The sequence below is a fragment of the Onychomys torridus genome, chromosome 2, assembly GCF_903995425.1.
Source record: "Onychomys torridus chromosome 2, mOncTor1.1, whole genome shotgun sequence".
In the NCBI taxonomy this organism is placed as follows: domain Eukaryota; kingdom Metazoa; phylum Chordata; class Mammalia; order Rodentia; family Cricetidae; genus Onychomys; species Onychomys torridus.
The window spans coordinates 103,837,283-103,860,992 of record NC_050444.1 but is presented as its reverse complement, the minus strand read 5'-3'; the positions used below and the strand labels follow the sequence as shown (position 1 = coordinate 103,860,992).

General features: G+C 43.4%; 1 protein-coding gene across 4 annotated transcripts in view; it reads right to left on the bottom strand.

The window, feature by feature from the left end:
- The window catches only part of Adamtsl1 (ADAMTS like 1), a 392,521-nt gene that overhangs the window by 17,871 nt on the left and 350,940 nt on the right, over window positions 1-23,710 (bottom strand). For all 4 annotated transcript variants that reach the window (XM_036178884.1, XM_036178887.1, XM_036178883.1 and 1 more), the window contains one exon: window positions 134-346. In XM_036178884.1, coding sequence (XP_036034777.1) covers window positions 134-346 — 213 coding nt within the window. The remainder of the gene's footprint in view (window positions 1-133; window positions 347-23,710) is intronic.

The following is a 23,710-nucleotide window of genomic DNA, read 5'->3' as shown; positions in this document are numbered from 1 at the left end:
GCTGAAGGCCGTGATGGCAAGTAAGGTTTTCTGGTACAGAGACATTACCCACCAGAGACGACATCAGTATATTCTGCTAGAGAATGGATTCCCAAATAAGTGTGCTGCTGTTCCAAGCCTAGGGATTTCTCACCTTGGATCACCAAAGATGCTTTCTGCATGAGCGTTCCTGCTTCATTCTGAGCCAGGCAGCTGAACTCCCCTTGAGGCCCTCCACTGAGATTTGCAACCCGGAGGATCTGTCCAGCTCCCCAGATGTGGTGGGTCAGCCCTGGGGCAGTGGCAATTGGCCGGCCATTTTGGAACCAGGTGATATTGGGGGTGGGGTGACCTTTGATGGGGCAGCCTAGGAGAAGATTGAAGAGAGTCATTGGTACAGCCAAAGCCCACATTCCTGGTGAGCATAAGCATGTTTCCATGGCTCTCAGAATTGTGCACATGTCATGGCCTTACTGGTAGCATTTTTATGATGCTTGCTTTTCCCAAGGAAAGGGGGTATTTTCATTCTCTGGACTTCTGGGAGGGCAACTATTCCTCATTCAGCTCAATAAAAAGGCTTGAAGAACACAAAGTGGCTATTTCTCTTCCTGCCTCTACACTAACTTCTAAAACAATGGCGCAGTTGCCATTAATTCATTGAAAGATTTTTTTTCTTTTCCTGGTAGCTCTTCCACTGATTCATTTATAAAGAAAGTTTTTCTTCAAATGTTGGGAAAAAATACAATATTCTTAAGTAAGACTTAAGAATCAAACTTCTATCAACTTAAATCTAATCCCTGCTGTCATGTTACTTTATATTAATTTTGAAGTAATATATTTCCAGCAGACACTAGGAAATAATTTCATTCATTGGCCTCATTTGTTCATAAATGAAGAGCTTTGATCTTTTGACAACTCTTAACCAAGCATGGACTGGATATGTGCAACCCTACTTTTATCTATGTAATGTGGATTAGGTAGTTGTAGCCCTATTCTAGGTAGCTGTAACATACTTTGAAACATTAGAATTCTAAGATATTAAACTGAACACATATTATGAAATTGGTAAAACAGATTGTCATTGTGAGGAAAAACACATTTCCTTTGAATCTGGGGCACTTGCTCTGTTTGCTGTTGTAGCCAGATGACTTAGCCTCACTAGGAAAGTTGTTTTGAAGCTCACAGTGCATCTGAAATTATTAAAATGTAGAGAAACTGAGGTTTTCCTTCAATTTAGTTTGACAGGTATCTACTTGGCACCTACAGCTCTGGGGATTATGAAGGTAGATGGGACAACCTCCTGTCTTCCAAGGAGCTCCCAGCTTGTATGGAATTAAAAAGACAAAGTAACAGGGCAACTATTTGGAAGTAGGAAGGGGTCCAGTGTGAGAGGAGGGATAGAGAGGATAGTATGTGGGGGCAAATAAGAGCCAAGTGCAATGAAACACACACACACACACACACACACACACACACACACACACACACACACACAGAGAGAGAGGGAGAGAGAGAGAGAGAGAGAGAGAGAGAGAGAGCGCCACTATTTTGCACAGAAGCTGCACAGTCAGAATTTATGTATTTCAACATCTATAAATCTTTGGGTAGAGGCACAAATGCAGGAATGGCATTTAATGCAGCTGGATGGTGAGGCAGGGAAGGTCATGTGCTGTTTTATTTACTTAGTATAAATCCAAAATTATTCATATTCATGTTTGCATTATTCATTTCATTGATCTTCAGGAATAACTCAGTGTCTAAATAACCACTTTTCTTATAGTCAGTTTAGTCAACTCTTTTTTCCATAAGATTTTCAACAAGTTAGAAATAATGGCTGGAGCAGCCCATCATTTGCCAGTGTCTTCTAAAGGGTTTTCTAATACATTTATTTTTATTTTATGTGTATGAGTTTTGTCTGCTATATGCATGTATACCAAGTGTGAGCTTTGTATCTGCAGAGGTCAGAAGAGGGTGGTGGATCCCTGGAACTGGAGTAATGGATGGTTGTGAGCCAGCATGCGGGCGCTGGGAACTGAACCCAGGTCTTCTGCAAGACTAGCCAGTGCTCCTTTCCTAAATGTTTTGTAGTTTACCTAAAGGTTCCTAAGGGTTCACCGGCCTCACTCGACTCTGTTGGAGCCACAGATCACTCTCATTCTTGTTACTCTGGATTCTGAAGATTTTGACCTGGCTGTCCTCTAGGAAGATGCTGCTGGGCACTCCCTCCTGTCGTTCTCAGAGCAAACCAAGTCCTGAATTACAGACGAAATAAATGCTGTCAGGACAGAGGCTTCCTCAGCCTCCCTGGCAGAAGAACTGTAGCTTCCAGTTCTGTTCAGGGAATGGAAAGGCTTGTTCCACCTCCTCCCTCCCTCCTGCTAATGAGGGTGTGTACAGACAGCCAGTCATTCTGTTGGGAAGAGAACGACAACAACACGCTGTGGCTAGAGCCATAGACGTTTGAAGCAAGTTTACTCCTGGGCCTAGCAGGCCAGGCTGGGCTATCTTCCTATGTACTAGGACTCGAGACAAGACTGTCTTTCTGGGTTAAGTTCTGCTAGGCAAGCGGGCAGGGAAGGGGACTGACTCTAGGTATCTAAGTAGGGTTTAGAGTCTGCTCCACATGGACACAGTCCCTGGGCCCAGTGGTTGGTTGGTTGGTTGGTTGGCCGGATGAATGTGGGTGTGTGGCTGGGTGGTGTGGAAAAGGATCTGGGCATCAGCTTGGGTTCTAAGGAGTCCCAGATAGGCACAGAGGTGTGGATGTTTGAGGTCTTTGTTACAGGTTGTTGAATATACACCCTAACTAAGGCACTTCTAAAGTCTCTTCACCCTCCTAAGACTGTGTACACTTGCTGCACACATGATGGAACTTCTTCCATCTCAGGATAGTGACCATAGAGAGTGTACTTTAAATGTGTGAGATTATTCATCTTGAATTGAAAATTTCTCTAAGGGAAGACTCACTTTGGTCTACTTTTCAAAGAGAGAGACCAAAAACATGAATTCTAACCAAAGTAAATAAAAATTATTTGCCAACAATTTGTGGCGGTGGTGGCACACGCCTTTAATCCCAGCACTCAGGAGGCAGAGCCAGGAGGATCTCTGTGAGTTCAAGGCCAGCCTGGGCTACAGAGTGAGTTCCAGGAAAGGTGCAAAGCTACACAGAGAAACCCTGTCTCGAAAAACAAAACAAAACAAAACAAAAAGTTTGCCACCTGCCTTTTCCACTGCTATTTTGTCTCAGTGATTTTGACTGCACACACAGGTCTCCTTAAAACGGCCTTTGGACCCAGTAGTTGTATTCTTAGTGCACATGCAATGCAGGTTCCTAAGCTTTAATGTGCGTGCGCGCGCACACACACACACACACACACACACACACACACACACACACACCCCATCATCTCTGAGGATTGCCAGCAGAAATAGTCAAAATAAAGGTCTAACATGAATTCCCACTGTGTATGTTCCCAGAGAATAATTATCCATGTTTCATTGCTAATGAGAAAACCTGGCTTGTAACAGGGTTCTCTTCTGTCACGGATATTTCTCATTTGTTAAGGTAAAAGACATATCAATCATTTCTTTTTGAAGCTGAGCACTCTCTCTGTGTGCCATTTACAAGGACATCCAAAATGGTGCTATGTCTTCCACGCCTCCAAAGAGGCCAAGTAATGACTCCCACATCCCAATTTTTGTACCGGTGAGAAGTGTAGTAGTGTTTAATGCACGGGGAATGAAGAGGGGTGAATACCTTTCTTTCCTGCATTCTTCTCAGCTTCGTAAATGCCAACCTTTCCTGTTCTTTGAGCCTCAGTGCCTACCTGAGGAAATGGACAGTCAGAGGGATGGATAGCATTCACTCCTCAGACCTCAGCTGTTAAAGAACTTGGGCTGTGAAGTGGCCGAGGGGAAGCAGTGTTTAGGAATGCCTGGCTAATGGGAGTTCTGCTTTGACCAACCCTTCTTAACCAGAGAAAGAAAACACTGCCTTTAGGCTTTCCATTCTTAGGCCTGCTGTGGTTCTCCGTTGAGCCAAAGCCAGGTGTGATCACATGGATGCAGGTTTGCTCTTTCTTCCCCCCCCCCCCATCATATTCATCTCGTCTTCCTCCTCCTACATACTGACTATGCAGTGAACACTGTTCAATCAATCACAGAGCAAAGACTGTATCTAGGCTCCAGGGGTCCACGAGGAAGAAAGCTCTGGAAATGGGAATGTACAGTCCAAAGGAGGAGGAGAAGAAAGCAGAGCTCTGGGAATTTTCACTTATTTCCCTGCTATCTACAGGAAAGGAGGGCTGTGGCAGGTTGGAACATGCTGTGTAAAAATATTAAAGACGTGGCATTATTACTTCATGGGCTGGCTCCAGGCCTGTCAGCATTTTCATTATAATCTCGTGTTTTTCACGGAGTTAAAACGTTACTATAAAAATGATGTGTGTTGGGATGAAACTTGGCACATGGTATAGTCAGTCTGGAAGTCCTTTCCTTAATTTAATTTTACAAAACTGGAAAACACTCGCTCGGTACTTTAGAATTTATAGAGGCCCCTCCGGTCTGCCAGTGGTCTGAGAGGGTGTGGGGGCCCAGGCTAGGGCCGTGGGGTGACCAACCAAAGCAGGCATGCTACTTCATTGCTTCTTCTGGTCCCTGCTTTTTTCAGCTTGGGTCCCGCTGGGCACTGAGTATGGTCTCTAAAATAGCAGAGAGTGAGTGGGAACTGGCACCAGGCAGTGGGCTGGGAGAAATGATTAATTTATATTGGAAAACCCCAGTTCCTGACTCCCCATTTGTCAGCTGGACCCCAGAAGGCCATGGAAGAAGACAAGCAACTTTAATTTTCACTCCGATTTCTGGGACCTCCCAATAAGCTGGTCAAATAACCAGGCTAAGACTATTCCCAGGCACATTTGCCCAAAGAAAACTAACTCTAAAACATTCCTGGAAAAATAGAACTACACAAGCTCGTTTTCCATTCCCCAAATGTCTTTCTACCCCTAAGGGTAAGCTTTGGGTTTCCATTGGCAGGGGGTATACGAATGTCTCCCATGCTCCTGGGCATCTGGTGGAAGAATTTGATATATTTCTCAGCATGAAAAGTAGCTCTGTCCAGATTTATGACTTGATCAAGGCCTTTTCTTTCTCTACAATGATTTTGGTACTTACTGCTGGTCGATTGCATTTATGTATACCGTAGGATCTGATTATTCCCTTATAGGTAAGGAAGGTGAGATGCCCATGTCAGACACAGGCATCCTCAGTCTTGGCTATGGAAATAGGATTGCATTGTTTAAAGTAGAGCTTGGTGGTGTTGAACATTATCCTGATTCAGGGATGCTTGGACCTCATTCCGGAAAGGGGGCCAGAGAGAGAAGAGACAAAGACAAGGTCAAGAAAATTGGTTCAATTTTTAAAATTCACAGTAAAAATTGAGATTTAACTTATCACAAGTGGATAATACACAGAATCCCCCTGTATCCCTTTCTGCCAGTAGGCTCTTGGCATAAAGCTCACCTCTTAAAAACACATCAGCATTTTTAAAAAGTTTCAACTTTCTGGGTTTATAAATCCCTGGTTGACTTTACCTTCAGGCTGCTGGCAGGTGGACCCAGCCTGCAGAAGGGAAGGATAGCATGGCCCCAGGGAGGTCTGGTTGCCTGCTGTGTGGGGCCCATGGAGGAGTCTCAATCCACTGACCTAATGCCTGTTCTCGAGTCCCCAAGATGTGTATCACATGGGGCCATGCTACTCAAGTCAGAGCTCTTCTGTCTGCATCTGTCACTCCCACCAAGTCGCAGTCTGTAAGGAAGGAGGCTGGGGTTCCATGTTTGGTTGGAAATGACTCATTACTTAGGATGTTGGGAGTATCACCAAAGTGCAGCTGCCCTGTCTCACATGGAAACAGCAGGGTCAGGGTAAAAGCTATTGACCCTAGGCAGCATCCCTCTCCTGAGCAAAGCAGTTGTGCTCACTCCAGCCAATGGAGAGGCAAGCTAGAAAATATCCAGATTAGGCTGGGGAGTAAGCACAAGCCCACAGCTGCCCAGAGCCAACATGCCTTCATGAGCTCAGGCTAGGTTTGGCTCTGAGTATCGGCAAGAGCCCTTGCAAAAGAAATAAAAACCCATATGCGCGCACACACAAAAGGAGCCTTCGCTTGGAGCCCCGTATACACCGCATTTCAGTTCATTTCTACTGAACCAAAGCCACAGAACAGCAGTGGAGATGAAGAATGGCTAATATTCATAGCAGGTATCCTGAGAGGCCGACTGGGGTTCACTGGCAGGGCACAGGAAGGAACAACTGCTGACGAGGAATTCCAGAGTGTGGCGGAGGGGTGGGGCTGCTGGGGCGATGTGAAGACCTTCGCTGAATTTATTATTTGCACATAAGCCTCCTGGGTCCTGAGGCTCCAGGAACTTCTCAACAAAGTAAAGAAAATAATAAACAATGTGAGTGAGGTGAATAAAGATTAGAGTTAAGCAGGCAAGCTAGAGGAGGGATGAGAGCCACAGAAAGGTTCAGGAAGAATAAGGACAGAAGCAGCAACTCTGAGGAAGGCTGCTGCTGGCTGAGAGCTGCTGGACAGGAACACATCTGGCAGGTGATATCTGGCCTCTGGCAGGCAAGCTCCAAGAGTGTGTGGTTTTTCAGGGACCCATAAATAGACATATCTTTAGAAGAGGAGGTCAGAAACCTACAGTTCATATTGGGACACCCATGGCAGTCATGGGATAGTCATGTGAAGAGCTGACGGCGTCTGTTCAGATGCCCTGATAGTTGTTTGCAATCTACATTTCGGGCTTCTGATCTACTTTGGGTATGGTTTTGGATCTACCATGGATCTATATAATCCGCAGATTCCCTTGGCGCATTTAGTGGGCTCCCTGAAGGCATAAGGATAGCTATCATGGTTCAGATCACCTAGGAAAATTCTGGGTATTGAAAGAACCACTTGGATTTAGAGGCTAAAATCAGAGCTGCCTCCTTAGGCAATATGGCATTTGGAGGCATCTAGGCCTGGGGAAGGTAAAACACATACTGTCTGGATGGGAACAGGTAACTGCTGGGTTGAATTTCTTTCATTCTGGAGTCCCTGTTCTCTTGAGCATTCACATCAGGAGGCTGAGGTCTGGAGTGGATAATACATTTGGAAAGGGCTGTGTACCTGGTCTCTGTGTAAATGATGGCGGTATCAGGTCCAAAAGCCAGCATTCCTCTGGAACTTGGGAAGCTAGTTCCTCTCTACCAAGGAAGCCAGTTTGCTTATCACTGGCAGAAGTGACAAATGGTTATTGGTGGTGCCCATTAGCATACTAGAGTGCATGTGTTCTACAGACTCCCTCAAGTATCCCAAGTATCTAACTTTCCTCACCTCCTACTTGATCATAAAGGTCTCCAGCTCAGGAGCTTCCTGCCCCCAAGGTACTCATTTCCTCTTATAACCCTAATATTTCAGCTGTCCTCTCTCTCTCTTGTCTCCATCTTGGTCTCCTCCTTGTCTTCACCCCTCACTTACTTCCCATCCCCCATCTCTTCTCCTGACCAGGCCCATTTGGCTGGCCTTGTTCAGTCTACTTTCTCTCTGCTCTGGACTCTTACAGGTGTCCCTGGCTGTTTGCTTCTTCATATCTACAATAAAAAATATTCCCCTTAGTCATACCTTGGATTTGTCATGCCATCAGTTTATACAGGAGGGGAGACCGAATGTTCCCACAGAGCTTCCCAAAGGCATCTCTAATATGGTAAAGACATGGAATCCTGAAGGTTTAGGATTAGACAGAACAGGGGCCCTCACTTTGGATAACTGAATCCTACTTTAATATATAGAATTAGATTTTTCTTAAAATTTTATTCTTAAATCTTTCTAAAGACCAAATGTAGGAAATCCTAGATAATATATACATGAGAACCACCTTTTCCTACAGCGATGAGATTTCCCCATCCCCTAAATGTGTTTTTGGGTTATGATGGTAGGGAAGGGGTGAGCAGCCAAGGTCTGAAGTGACAAGTGTTTACTATAAGATGTTTATATATTGCAATCTGTCAAAAAAAACTTGAATAAAAACTGAGCGTCATGGTTCACCAAAGTGCAACTGCCCTGTAGTGGATTAGTGTCACTGCTGCTAGTGGGAAAGCCAAGGGCAGGAGTTGGTGGGCTTTTATTAGTGAAGGGGTGGAGGGTGAATATTTTAGATTATGGCCATATTATCTCTGTCATTGCTTAGCTATCACTGTAATTTGAAAGCAACCATAGACAATATCTAAATGAAACTGCATGGCCGCACCCAAATATAACTATTTTAAAAGAGGTGGCAGTATAGAAGCTGTAGTCTGGGACATGAGATCATTAGGGTTTCTATACACTGAGAACAAATGGTCCAGTAAAACCACTAAATGCCTGTGCACTACATATTTTTACCTCCAAAGAAAACAGCCATTTTCACCAGAGAAAGAATTCAATACCTCTTTTCCTAGTTAAAAGTCTCATTTTGCTGCTTTAAAAAATACCAGTGAAAGTTCTTTATGGATTAAAAGTTCAGAAAAATATGACAATTAAGAAAGCCCTCAATTCCCACTACTCAGAGACACACAGCTCTGGATAGTGTCCCTTCCGACCCATAGATGTACATATTTCACTAGAGAGCTTAGAGAATCGTGGGTGGAGTCTTCCCATTAATACATAAGAGAACTACCCCATCCTTCAAAACTGTTGCCAAAGGGTCTTTATGTAAACTTATCAGGATCTTTTATTTATGGCACCTCTGCAGAGAATTATGTAATTTCCAGTTTGTCATGAATACAAACGATGCTAAGGGAAAGTTCTTAGCAGTTCTGTCCCTGTGTACCGATGGCTCTTACATCATCTCACTGAAGAAGCACAGATGGGTTAATGAGTATCACTAAGAATGTTGATTATGCATTGCTAACTGTCACCCAGAAATGTTATGCTAATATGTGTTTTGGGCAACAAATCATGATGGTATGTCACTCCATTCTTAAATATTATAGTCAGTAGGTAGAACAAAGGCCTCTATCTTCAAAAGTTTACACCCCAATCCTGGAAACCTATGAATATGCTACTTTATAGGTAATTGCTCTTTTCAGATGTGATTAAAAAAGCATCTCTACTGGGTTGATTATTCTAGAATATTCTGGCTAGTCCAGTGCAATCAAATGGGTACTTAAAAGTGGGGAAACAGGGAGTGTTAGAGAAAGACGTGGTGCCCTCTGTCATCCTTAAAGATAGAACAATGGTCACAGCCAAAGAATAGAGGTAGCTTCTAGAAGCTGGTAAAGGCAAGGGGATAGATGTTCTGTTAGAACTTCTGGAAGCTTGGCCAACCTTGACTTCAATCTAGCAATGTTTATTTTGAAATTCTGACCTCTACAACTCAAAGAGAATAAATTTGTATTGTGTTGGACCATGAAGTCTGTGGTATTTTGTTATAGCATCATTGCCAACTAATTTAAAATCTGTGTCTTTACAAATCTCCTACCCAACAAATAACATTTCCTTTTTATCTGTCTTACATTGATTTCAGAAAGACTGGGTCTTCTGTTAACCCTTTGTACATAGAGATTCTGAAGGAAGTTCTATGTTCTTGTATGAGAAACAAAACACATTTGCATATGCACTTGGGGCTTAGAAAGTGTCTCAAATTCCTGGACCCAGGCTAAGAATCCCCATGTAGACAGTGACAGCAGAAAGGGTACCAACAGCAACCTTCTTTTATATGATGTGGGAGCACTTCGCACGTGGTATCAGGTAAGATGAGACATTGTGAATGCTTCCCTGGCTTACACAGTAGTCAGAGTCCTGGCCAAGCAGATGCTCCCTGCCCAGGGTTACAAAGGCTGGGCATCATCTAACACCCAGGCTCCTTACTCTCTGCATTTTCCCTTTTCAGTTTCCAGTCTGGAGGTAATCTGTTTTCTGTCTTGCACCAGAAACTTCTCAACCTTTCCCCTTTCCTTCTTGAACAATTCAGTTCGAAACCCAGTGTGCGAGGCTAACTGAGGCACAGTTCAGAGAGGAGGGAAAGTTGAGATTGTTGAGAATGGGGCACTAAGTTTGAGCAGTGAAGTCCCAAGCACACAAAGGGTGTTGCTCTGGTTTGAGTGTGTACCCCCAACCAAACTCACATGTTGGAAAATGTGGGGTTTGGAGGTGAAACTTAGTGGATCAGAAGGACAGAGTGCGCCTAAATGGGTTGATGTTTTCTCACAGGAACAACTTAGTCAGAAGGAGGAGTTTGGCATCTTTTCTATACATTCCCTTGTCCTTCTGTTCTCCACCAGGAGTTGAAGAAGAAAGACATCCTCACTAAGAGCTAAGAAGATGCCCATATTGTGCTCTTGGAGTTTCAGTTTCCAGAACTATAAGTCCCTAGCCACCCCAATCTTCCTAGAGTTATTGAGTTACACACACACACACACACACACACACACACACACACACGTACATACACACACACACACACACACACACACACACACACACACACACACACACCCCGCAACAGGAACTAGACTAAGATGCTCATGGTGGTGGTTTGGTGGATGGTGAGGGATCACAAGTGGGGTGAGAACAGTGTATGGGTAAGGCCAAGAGACAGCCATAAGTTGAGATTGCCTATGCAGAGAGGGCTTGACCAAGTCCGTAAATACATTAAGAACAGTAGAGGCCATATGCCTACAAATATAGAAAGAGGAAATAGAGATTGAATTCTATAGTGCTGGGTCAGAATTGGAGGCATGAGGGAGAACTCATGGGTTAATGTTCAGATAAATACAGAAAGTATAGTACTGTTACCTGCATGTACAACTAAGTGTATACATGCTTATATACTGAGAACAGTGGCATCATAGTTGCAACTTCCAGAACTATTCTCTAGGCCAGGAGTGGGGAAAGCTTGAGGTGACCCTGGAATATCTTCTTGGGCCTGGAAGTACTGGAGGTCTCAGAGGATGGCATGGCAGTGTCAGGAGATACAGGGGCCATTTTAAAGTCTCATTGGCTATGTCTTGGGATTTCTTTTTTCTTTTTCTTTTTTGTTATTTATTATATTTGTGTTTTAATTTTACACATCAGCCATGGGTTCCCCTGTCCTCCCCCCTCCCGCCCCACCTTCCCCCCAGCCCCTCCCCTCCATTCCCATCTCCTCCAGGGCCAAGACTCCCCTGGGGATTCATATAAACCTGGTGGATTCAGTCCAGGCAGGTCCAGTCCCCTCCTTCCAGGCTGAGCAAAGTGTCCCTGTGTAAGCCCAAGGTTCCAAACAGCCAGCTCATGCACTAAGGACAGGTCGGGGTCCCACTGCCTGGGTGTCTCCCAAACAGATCAAGCTATTCAATTGTCTCACTTATCCAGAGGGCCTGATCCAGCTGGGGGCTCCACAGCCTTTGGTTCATAATTCATGTGCTTCCATTCGTTTGGCTATTTGTCCCTGTGCCTCTCCAATCTTGGTCTCAACAATTCACACTCTTACAGTCCCTCCTCTTTCTCGACAATTGGATACCTAGAGCTCTACCTGGGGCCTGGCAGAGGATCTCTGCATCCACTTCCATCAGTTATTGGATGAGGGTTCTAGCACAACTGCTAGGGTGTTTGGCCATCTGATCACCAGACTAGGTCAGATCAGGCTTTCTCTTGACGATTGCCAGCAGTCTACGGAGGAATTTCTTTTACATCAAAAATAAGAAGGACCGCACAAGATGATAGCTCTCTGGGTGGCAGGAATCCATGAATCATGCAAATATACACAACTTTTAAATCCATCCTAGAACAGAATATTTACTAACACTTTAAAGTACCTCCCTATGAATATTACCAATGGCCAGAGAAGTTGAATAACTTTACAAAGGAAAACCCAATAGACATTTTAACAAGTGATTGGAATTCATGTTAGCTGCGAGGGTACAGCTGCTGTCTGTCATGATCATGTGACTGGGTGCAAGATGATGAACCCACTGCACTTGTTTCTTCCTGCTAAATATTCACAGCCTGAATCTAATTATGAGGTGACATCAGACACCCCTGCATTGAAGGACACACTACAACAGTAACTCTGTGACCTTCAGAAGTATCTTCAGAGGTCAAGGAAGTCCAAGGAACTGTTCAGCTAAGAGACATGTGTGATTGAGGTTGGATTCTTTCACTTTAAGGATGCAACTGGGACAACTAGCTAACCTTGAGGGATTATATAGTAGGTAATGGGGTCAGGAACGTACTCTCAAATGGATCAAGTGGAAAAATTAGTATTATCTTGTCCACATTTGTATAAAATTGAGACTGTTTCACAACAAAAGCTCATTAAAGAAAAATGTCTTATATAAAATCGATGTATGAGAACATGTGAATGCTGTCTGTCCAGATCCTGGATCTTGGGTATGAGTGCTGGCTGCTGCAGAACACAGGCACTGGGCAACAGAGCTGCTGATGTCTCAGAAAATGGGCTGATGGGCTTAATGCTTGGAGTGCTCACACACATACCTGATTTCCCAACATGGTTCCTTTCTCTCTCCCAACAGGGTTTGCTCTGCAGACAAGTGTCTCCGCTATCTATCAGACCTTATGGATAGTTCAGTGCATGGGATAGAATGTCTTTATTTATTCAGATGCCGGTAACTTCTTTCCCAACTTGAACAGATCTTCCTCACACTTGAACAAAACTAGTTTATCATCTGATTACTTTGTTGATCACAAAATTAAGAGTTCTTTGGAGCGAAGTCCAATGGACAAATTGTAATTGTCTGAATAAACAATGCTTTACTTTCTAGGCCCAGAGCAGAGAGTGTTTAAGATGAGCCTAGAATAACTTCTTGTGCCAGGAAGTAATGAAGTTCTCAAGGAATGGATGTGACAAGGATACAGGGGTTATTTTAAAGTCACATTGGCTGTATTTGTGATTTTCTTTTTTCAACATCAAAATAAAGAGAAAAGCAAAGACAGCTCTTTGGATGGCAGGAATCTATGAATTATGTAAATATAAACAACTTTTATGTCCACCCAAGAGTGGAACACTTACCCCTTGGTATGTATGGGAGGACAGTTTCTGGACCCCTTTGGGTATAGAAAACAGAAAATGTTCAAGCCTCTGCATAAAATGGCATAGTATCCACATGTAACATGCACACATCCTCCTGTGTGCTTCGAATCATATCTAGTTATGCAAATGTTATGTAAATAGTTGCTATACTATTATTTAGGGAGTAACAAGGACAGCCTGTGTGGTGAGTACAGACAGGTTTTCCTATTTTTGATATGTATCTGGTTGAATCCATGAATATGGAACTCATGGATACCAAGACCAAAATATATCATTTCATAATCAAATCGAGTTCTGTATGGATTAGAGATATGCAATGGTTGTTTAGTAAAGACTTTGTTTACTCAGTTTTCCTCCACTGTTTTGGTAATAGTTTTTTTTTATCTCTCTGCAGCTGTACAATCAACAAGATGATTTTAGTGTCCTTAGAATAAACACTTTAACTCTAATCTCCATTATATCACCCTGAATTAACTGTGATGAGCCAGTCTCTGATCTATGGCACTGGGCGAGGATCTGAGAGGTCAGGAAGGTTAGGGTTGAGAACAAGATTATAGGGCAGGAACTAAGAGGGTGTGCAGTCTCTGTTGTGCATTTAGAAGTGCCATGGTCACTTTCTGTGCCTAAATTCCTTTTCTGGGCTCAGGAAGCTGGCAGGACAACAGACACAGACTTGCGCTGATTTATCTGTCTTGATATCACTTCAAAGAGTCCCACACTGCACACGATGGTTCCTGCCAGCGCCCAGAAGGGTCTCAAATGAATTTCTGGTCTTATCTCCTTGGAAACAAAGTGTACAGGGAGCTCATTATTTCTGAACTGCCTGACCAAGAGAGAAATGAGGAATTTTATAATTACAATGGAGTTTCACATAAAAACATTCTTGGTAGAATGACTTTGGGGTTGACTCATCATTCCCATACCTTCCAGAGATAAGGTGGTAAAAGGGAAGGTGAGAGAATTTGAACTGTTAGACAGATGTATTACAAGGTTCTGTTTCACAGTTCAGCTACTGTAATCATCATTTAGTCCCCTTTGGCCTGATCCGCCTCCTAGGGTTTGTTCTGATAGGCTCTTGTAGGTGAGGGGTAGCCACAGATAGTCAGGAGATTTCCCTTTTTGTGTGAGTTTTTTTTTTTAAAGACAGGCTTTCTCTGTTTAACAGCCCTTGTTGTCCTGGAACTCACTTTGTAGACCAGGCTGGCCTTGAACTCACCGAGATCTGCCTGCCTTTGCCTCCCGGGTGCTGGGATAATAGCTGACACCACTGTATTCCTTGCTGGGATTTTAATGATGCCAAATGTTATTTTGGCTTATTCCCTTTGCCTCCTTTGTACACACACAGGGAGAGGCTTTCCAAGCTGGCCTGTTTCTGAAGCTCAGCAGAGTTGGACACCCAATTCGTACATTCTGGTTTGAGGGCACAGACAACATAGACTCCTTGGCACACAGAGTTGTGCAAAAGACATTTGTGGGATTGAACCATATTTCCAGCTTTTAGTCATTTGATTTTGCATATTCCATACACATGCTTTGCATTGAAATTTGATGGGTAGTGGAGGGGATGGAAATTCTTCCTGGTATCTTTCTCTTAACTACCTGGTTACTTAGAACGTTGCCAGTCTCTTATGTGTCTGCAAAGTGCCTTTTTGAAATAAAAATAGTTAAGTTAAACTACAACTTCAGCCCCTTTAAATAATATATTTTAAATTCTAGAGGCCTTAATATTTGAGGAGGCTCCCAGGATTGTGCAATTACAGGTCCAGTGATGGGCAGAGAAGGAAGTTAGGGAGTGTATGTGTGGTGAGATGATTTCCATTTACCCAGAAGATGTAAAGGAGTACAGATAAGGTGGAAACTGGGTAGTATTTCTCCTGCTGTATAGTAGACAGAACCTGATTATGTAAGAGACGAAACTCACCCAATTTCTACAATATTAGCCAACTCCACATCTCCAAACTATAAACACAGCACATTAAAAGGCAGAGCACTGGAAACCCTGTCACCTCCTCTCCCCAAGGGGGAGAACTGCACCAGGTAGTTGAGAGAAAGGTATCAGGAAGAATTTCCATCCCCTCCACTACCCATCAAATTTCAGTGCAAAGCATGTGTATGGAATATGCAAAATCAAATGACTAAAAGCTGGAAATATGGTTCAATCCCACAAATGTCTTTTGCACAGCTCTGTGTGCCAAGGAGTCTATGTTATCTCTGCCCTCACCAGAATGTACGAATTGGGTGTCCAACTCTGCTGATCAAGTTCTGCTGAGTTATACTTCCATGAACATCAATTATTTGCACACACAAAAAGGAATCAAGGCTCTGGACTCCAGAGGCCCAGTGTGGAATTTAAAATTGGAATGTGTTCTTTGCTTTATTCACATCTTCATGGCTCTCCAGGAGGTGTGTGTGTGTGTGTGTGTGTGTGTGTGTGTGTGTGTATGTGTGTGTGTGTGTGTGTGTGTATGTGTGTGTGTGTGTGTGTTTATGTGTGTGTGTATGTGTGTGTGTGTGTGTGTGTGTGTGTGTGTGTGTGTGTGTGTGTTTATGTGTGTGTGTGTGTGTGTGTGTGTGTTTGTGTATGTGTGTGTGTGTGTGTTTATGTTTTTGTGTGTGTGTGTGTGTGTTTATGTGTGTGTGTGTGTGTGTGTGTGTGTGTGTGTGGTTCCAATTCCCACCTATGCTTTTTTGGCCTATCTAATCCTATAGATCCTTCTTGATGCTATGTAGCTCCTATTTCTTCACAAAGTCTTCTCAGATGACTTTCTCCACGGCAGACTGCATCTTATTTCCCCAAGGACCCTTATAGAGAAAACTCTCTCTCTATTCCAATGTGAGGCAAGGAATGAGAAGAAACTGTTTTTTAGCTAGAAGAGCATCATAAGTGTCTAGAATCTCTCAGAGTTTGGCCCTTTTCTTGGGATCCTAGGAGCTCTATTTTGTGGTCATTCTTGCTTCTTAAAGAAAAAGGCAGCCAATAAGTTTTAGAGAGTGTAAGTTTAGAGCTTGCAAAAAATGTATTTAGTATGCTTATCTCATTCAGTTCTCAAACCAAATCTGAGATGGAGGTTGCTGCCCCATTTTACTAGTGGGAAGGGAAGAGTCAGAAAGGTGTTGTGATTTGACCAGAGAACTAGTCATGTCTGCTTTACCCTTTTGGCTGGGTAGTGGCTCAGAGCTCTTGATTATTTTATCTGAGATAAGCTGGAACTTTAAAGAGAACTTGACTAAAAAGTAAGTAAGATGAACAAGCAAACAGTTATAGAGATAAGAACAATGTGAGATGTGTAAAAGTAGGCTGACCAAGGCCCGACTGCATCTACCACCCTCTTTATCCCCGCTGCTAGGACCTGGCCACCACATTTCTTGACTTCAATAGTCTTAGCTTTCCCCACTCTGCTCCTTCAAGAAGGGAAGGAACAAGAACAATACAGTGGTGACCTACAGGAACTGGGTAGGTACTGTGTACTAAGACACTACTGTAATCTTTAAAATACTATATTTACTCCTTTCAACAAGTCTGGAAGGTTATGCAGCCATCCATCTTCAGTTTTCCAAGGCAGGAAGGCTGGCATGATTTGCCAAGGTTATTCAGGTAGTGTAGCCAAGCATGTTGGTTTTACAGCTTGCTCTGATCACTGCGCTAGGCTCTGGAGTGCACAGGAATGGCTCTCTTAGGCAGCATGGGCGTTAATGGATAGAGGGCAAGAGGCCTTCCTGAGAGGACTGAGGCTTGCTCTCTTATTACTAATTTTTGGAGCAGCTGTTTACCACTCTTGTCTCCTCCTATTACACTACTCTCTCTCATCATCACTCTTGGGCAGATCTTTCTATATGAGAAGTTCTTTCATGTCGGGGGCACACCTGGGTCAGTACCTCTATGATCCCACCCAGAAGGTACCACACACAAGCCCTCTAATAAGGCACCCATCTTCTGAGATATTTCTTAACACTTGAGATGGCAGCCAGCAGCTGTCCCTAAAATTTAAGATTTTGTAGCAAGAGAAGTGCTCTTAGCAAAAATGAACTCAGATTAGCTTTCACTTTTGTACTGAGCACTAACCTAGGCGCATTGCACATAGCTTCTTATTTAACCCTCACTAGAGTCAAGTCTGTGGGCTGGGTTGGTTATGTATCAATGAGGCACCAGATGCTGTAGGGTTGGAAATGGGTCTTCCAATGGAGGTGCCTTTTCCCCTACAAAGCTGGCTGAGAACCGAGGCAGGAGAGCCTGTCTCTCCTTCTACAGATTGTAACAAGCCTGGGACACAATCCTGCCCTTTCTCGTCTATAGTCTGCCTCTGGGCTCTACAGCTGCCATAAAACTGCCACTCTAGCACCACACAGACACAGAGGGGCACAGAACCCGAGGGGGATCTTCAAGAGCCATTTCATGGTGAGGAAGGATTTATTAGGGTAAGTGTAGAGTTCCTTATTTTCCCAGGACTTTCTGTACCTGTCTATTTCAGGGACACCAGACTCATTCACATCATTCCTGTCGGGTATGCTAGGGAGGGCACTGGCTTGGGAATTCTGTCTTGGTGCCAAGAAAGGGCAGGAGCAAGTGTGAGTGAATTTTCTCAAGGTCCCCATTTCCTGATTATCTAGACTCTTAAAATAAGTCCATGCCTGGATGCTTGCTATGTCCCGGAACAGTGGCAAGCAGGGATATTTACTGCCTTGCTCTAGCTATTTGAAGTGTCGCTTATGCTCCGGAGTCTTTGTATTTATGGATGTGTACTCCAGTCTGAAGATGCTGTAGTTCTTCCCATGGCCTCCCCATAAATACCCTCTGAAAAAGGAAAAGGTATTTAGTTTTACACGATATGTGCTGTTGAGCTTCATGTAGTCCCTATGCATCTCTACTCTCCACTTCAGATTTTACCTTAAAAAAAAAAAAGATGAAGGTAAATAAACATGGGCTGTGAACAGCCACAACCCACTGGCCTTTCGTCTTCATAGCAAAGAATATTCTCCTTGTGGACAACATGTTAGAAAACAAAATATGTCATCCCGGTGACATGAAATCTCAGCCTCTCAATATACATGAGGAAACGGATGCCCACTGCTCTTTGAAGAGGCTCAGGGTAAACGTCTTCTTGCATTAGCTTTCCTCATCAAGGATGCTGGTCCTGCCCTCCAGGCTGCCCTGCCCTTCCTCTGCTTCACTTTCCCTGACACCTACAGGGTGGGTCCCCATTGTGAATTAATGTCTACCTAACCTTTGCCCTTCAGGACTTGTTCTCACAGCTATCTTTGGAGAGGAAGTGGTGATGATCTTAGTCTTCCAAAGGATTGTGATGAAAACTGGTTTCCCAACAGATGTGGCCTAGGACACTCACTGATGTCACAGTGTACATTTCCTTAGAAAGGGCGTTAGGAAGTGCCTGATGTAGCCTACATTGGGAAACAGGAAGTGCGCTTTTATGCATGAGGGTGGAAGTGTGTAGGGCAGATGAAAAAGCTGCAATCAGAATAGAACTGGGGGATGGAAGTGACTCAAGAGGACTACTAAGTCAAGGCTCTGCTTTAAACTGTTTTAAATTGCTGGAGACAGGCTATGCAGCGTCTTTTCTCCCTAGGATATGGAAGCAAGACATGAAATATCTCTAGTAATACTAAGTGTTCTACCAGTGACCTAGAGCAGGCTTGGCAAACTATGGCTTTGATCCTTGCTTTGGAAAAGACAGCTTTACTATTATGGGCTATAACTACACCCATTAGTTTACTTGCTGCATAAGGTAGTAAAATCACTCTATAATTTCAAGGTAGAGTAGAGGCAACAGGGGCAGATACAGTGCCTAAAACAGTTCCTATATATTCCCTTATAGAAAATGTTTGCCCAACCTTGGTGTAGAGCAGGTACTTAGGAGATGGGTGGAGAGTGTTCACTCCAGGCTGGGGTACTCAAAGGAGACTTCATAGAGGCCATGAGCTGAGTCTCAAAGACCTATAGGATTTAGCCTGAGGTCAAGAAAGTGTCTTTCAGGCAAAGAAGTCACAGAAAGCTCAAGATAATGGCAAAGATCAGGGGGAAATTTAACAGAAATGGAATTATTGTATGAGACAAGACCAGGTTGGGAGGACACCTGCAGAGTTAGATCTGAACAGCAAAGAAATGGTATGTATGCTAAGTTAGACTATTCTAAATGGTGACACATTCCATTTCCCAACTCTAGGCATGTAGTAAGGAATGGGGAAGTGACTTTGGAAAGCCATTTGACCTGGAGAATAATTTATTTAAAAGTACTGATCCTTAGCTCCACCTCCCCAAGATTCTAGCTTAATTGGTCTTTGTTGGACTAGTTTTAAATTTCCCAGGTGGTTCTATCATCCATTTGGGCCCCTATTACTAGAGGTAGAAAATGGTTAGACACATGCCTGTTGAAGCTTCAGGCCAGGTAGGCGAGCAGGTGCCCAACACATGTGAGTCAAATTAAATCAGCAATATTGGCTTGTACCAGAGCCAGCCTGATAAGCCTCTGGTTTACTGGAGTGAGCTATGCAGCATGCAGTTGGCCACATGGCTTCCAATAAAAGACATCACTTCTGCCTGCCTTTGCCTAGTCCTGGAAAAGCTCAAGATGCTCAATGCAATATTGAGACAGTTTATAAACTGGACATTTATAGATTTTCTTCCTCTGTTGTTTTAATGTGACCATTTACAAGGCCTTACAAAATTTGCCCTCTGCCTTCTTGCCTATCTGGTTGGTTCCCCAACCTCCGTCTCCCATTTCTTCTCTCTGCACCTCCACTCCAGCCACTCTGGCCTCTTTGTTGTTCCTGGAGCACTCGAGGCACGTCCTGCCTGTGCTGGGGAGGCATGCAGCATCGATTCTAGCAGACATGCGCAGTGCTCAGTAGCTCATTGCACATGTTCTCATGGGTCATGTTCTTAAGAGGTCCTCTCTGGCTACCTGATAGTAGCTGGCAACCTCCTTCCCCATACTAAACTGTTTTCTGACATATCCTTTTACTTTGGGGTGTTTATACATGAACACAGTGAGCTCCATCGGTAGACTCCAGCTCTGGGTCCTGTATGTTCCACGCTTGCATTACCCACTAGTGTGACATTGTTTACTGGAGTGGCCCAGTTTTAAATCAGTCCCAGGGAAAGAAACATTCACCTTTTAGGAGGAGATTATGGGTCACCACTGTTCTTAACAGAGGTCTTGGGCCAGCTGAGCTTTGTAGTTCTCAGCAGAGAAATGAATGTCCAGAAACTGCGACCATGTGCAGGTGATCAGCGTGGAAACATAACCGTCTGAGCACAGCCTGTGGGCCTTGGACTTGGCACCTGACAGGCTCTGAGACACAGAACTGCACATGGGCTCTATCTGATGCTACTGCACCCGAGAGCATACTAGTGGTGCTGTGAGGCTGCGGTCCGGCCTGGGTGTGTGCTGGAGCCTTGCAGGGGAGAAGGGCTCGGAACACTGCCGATGGACTAGTCACAGCTCTCCCTGCTCATTGTAAAATCATCGGGCATGAGAAAATGGCTCCCGGGGGACCAGGTCACGTGCCTTCAGCAGCGATGCTTGTGAGGTCTGTGGAGTTTAAGTTTGTTTACTCACAAAAGACTCGCCTTAGAGCAATGGTTCTCAACCTGTGGGTCACAAACCCCTCTAGGGGTCAAATGATTTAATGATTGGGGATGACACAGCATGAACTGTATGTATTAAAGGGTCTGGCGAAAACATAAGAGTCAATTCTATGATGCTCATACTTAGGCTGTGAATCTAAATAAGATATACTGAAAAAAAAAAGGATATTTCTCTCTCTCTCTCTCTCTCTCTCTCTCTCTCTCTCTCTCTGTCTGTGTGTGTGTGTGTGTGTGTGTGTGTGTGTGTGTGTGATTACAGTACTTCATATATACACATGAAACTGTCAAAATAAAAAAGCAGCATCGGGGTTGGGGATTTAGCTCAGTGGTAGAGTGCTTGCCTAGCAAGTGCAAGGCCCTGGGTTCGGTCCTCAGCTCCGGCAAAAAAGAAAAAGCAGCATCAAGTCAAATTCCCAATGGTATTGCTCACTTTATCCAACACTGTGGACAATGCAATTGTCTACTCTGATTGATAGAAAGCTGATCAGTGGTTAGCTGAGGTGGGAGAGGTAGGAAAGAACAAGATTGCAAGAAGTGATTGTGAAGGGGTAGGGGAACAAAAAGAGCAAATCCAGAAAGGCAAGAACACGACAAACAAAAACCAAGGGGGTGAAAGGTAACTGGGGAATACCATATATTCAGTCACTGGCTGTGGTAGCATTTCCTGTTTCAGACTATGTGTGACTTGTTTCATGTCAATCAAATGGTTAAACAAATAGAAATATGTGTCCTGTAAGTCAATAAGAAGAATAGCTGTCATAAATGAACAGATGACATGAATGAGCAATTCCTAAATGAAATTAGGAGACTGACAATTTTATTAAATCGCAAAAGGAATTAAAAATAAGAATGTACTTATAAATAATGTATTTTATGCCATTGTGTTCACAATTACAGTGGTAAATGTAAAAACTACTGATTATAACTCATGTAGGGTGTGGGACCTTTCTCTTATTCAGTTCTGGTAGGTATATAAGAGGGACATGATTTTTATGGGGGCAAATTTGATAATAAATAGTAAGCCCAAACAGTATGAGGCTTTGACATAATACATCTACCACTAGGAATGGATCCTAAGTAAATAAGGGTCTCATGAGGATATAAAAAAAAAATCAATACATTTAAAAAAATAATGAAAAGACTAAAAAGAACACAAAATCCATCAGAGGATCGATTTAATAAGACATAGCATCTTTTGCCAATGCATCCATGAAAAATGAAATTATAGAAAAGTTTCAGAGACACAGAAAGATGTTTGTTGGACATTACCAAGTGATTAAAACCATAAAGCCAGCATGCAGAATATATTTAACTTTAGATAAAATATACAAAGGATCTACACTGATGTTTAAGACAAAGGTATTAGCACTGATTACCTCAGGGTTGGGTTATTAGATATTCTTTTCTTTCTTCATTTTGATTTGATTTCTACTTGTCCTACAATGAAGACGTATTGCTATGATAATTAAAACCCCAACAAAAGTTATAAAGAACAAAATCAATGCTACTACTCTATAAATGAATACGATTGACCTTGGTGGTCCTTCTAAAAACATTTCACTCCAAGTTACAAGACAGTTTAGATGCCTTGGGAAGGGCTGCGATATTTCTGCTCTGCAAATGGAGCCTGTAGGGTACTGCTTTAGGGCTGGACCAAAGGTGGTGGTGGCACAGGACTGGCTCTGCCTTCTAGAGAAGCTGTCCTACCCTTGAGGCCCCTGCAGAAGGGATAACTATCATCAAGTTGCAAAAAAAGTAGTGCTTGCTTTGCCCAGGGCAGTGGATCAGGTAGGCTGAATCCTTTGTCAGCACAGACTTGGGTACAGTTTCCATACCTAACCCACAGCCAGGACTGAACAGCAGTAAGGGACTTATGTGAGTCTTAAACTTCCACTTTACACTCATGGAGAGTGAAGCCAAGAGGACCCACTCCAGTGCGATTCCATCAGCTCCAGCTGTGGCTTGAAGTGATCTGGATTTCAGTGGGTCATATAACTAAATCGGCCATTTCTGGAACTAGATCACCCACCCTTTGGAATCTCAACACTTAAGACTCAATGAGTAAGAGCTAGCTCTGAGACATGGCTTTTAAGACTCTTGAATCTCCCTTCTCCCCTTCCTCTAGTGAAACAGGAGAATCAAAGTTCAGGAACCATTGCTCCTGTGCCACAGAGCCACATGGTACCACAGTACATTTTTAGGTTACAGGCAGTTAGCCACATACACCAAGAAATACTTGAGTCTAACCACTTGCTGGCTACAACAGGGTTGGCAAATGGCTTTCATCTACAAAATCAAGTGGATCAGGCTTGGATATTAAGGTAGTGCCTGTGCTGAGTGACAAAGGCATCATAATTAGGGATGAGGAATACTTAATAGAATATGTGACCCTTAGAATAAGATCAATCATTCAGAGTACTGGGTGGATTCATCTAGAATATTTCTTTTACTACATCATCCTCTTGTAAACCAAAGCTAGGAGCTGGGCAGGTGGCTCAGTGCTTAAGCATGCTCACCTCTTTTGATGAAGATCTGAGTTTGATTCTCAGCATCCATGTCTGGTGGATTACAACTTCCTATACTTCCAGTTCCAAGGGATCTGACCTCATGCATGTGCATATGTATACAACCACACATACAATACAAAAATTAAAAATTTTTAAGTATTCATCTTAGTATCTTATCATAGTATATCTACTTTTTTTAAGCCTAGAATTCAAGATGCTCCTTAATTTGTGCCTTACTGTTTTAATTGCTTAGGAACTTAGTGCAAAACTGCCTTCCTGGATTGTTTCTTGCAACAGAGGGCCCAGCCAGAGGAGCCAAGGGTGGGAACCTGTCCAGTTGGAAATGGATGAACAAATCTGAGGGAGTCAATAGCAGGAGAAGCTCAAGATGGACAGAGGATATCATAATTGCTGAGTTGAACTCTGGCTGAGTTTTGCTTATCTTCGGGATTTTATTCCAGTCCAGCTGCTCATCATCAGGCTCAAAGCAAAGGAGTTGTATAGTTTTTTTTTTCCAGAAGGATCCCTAATAAATATCTTGCACATTTCTTCTCAGGATTCAT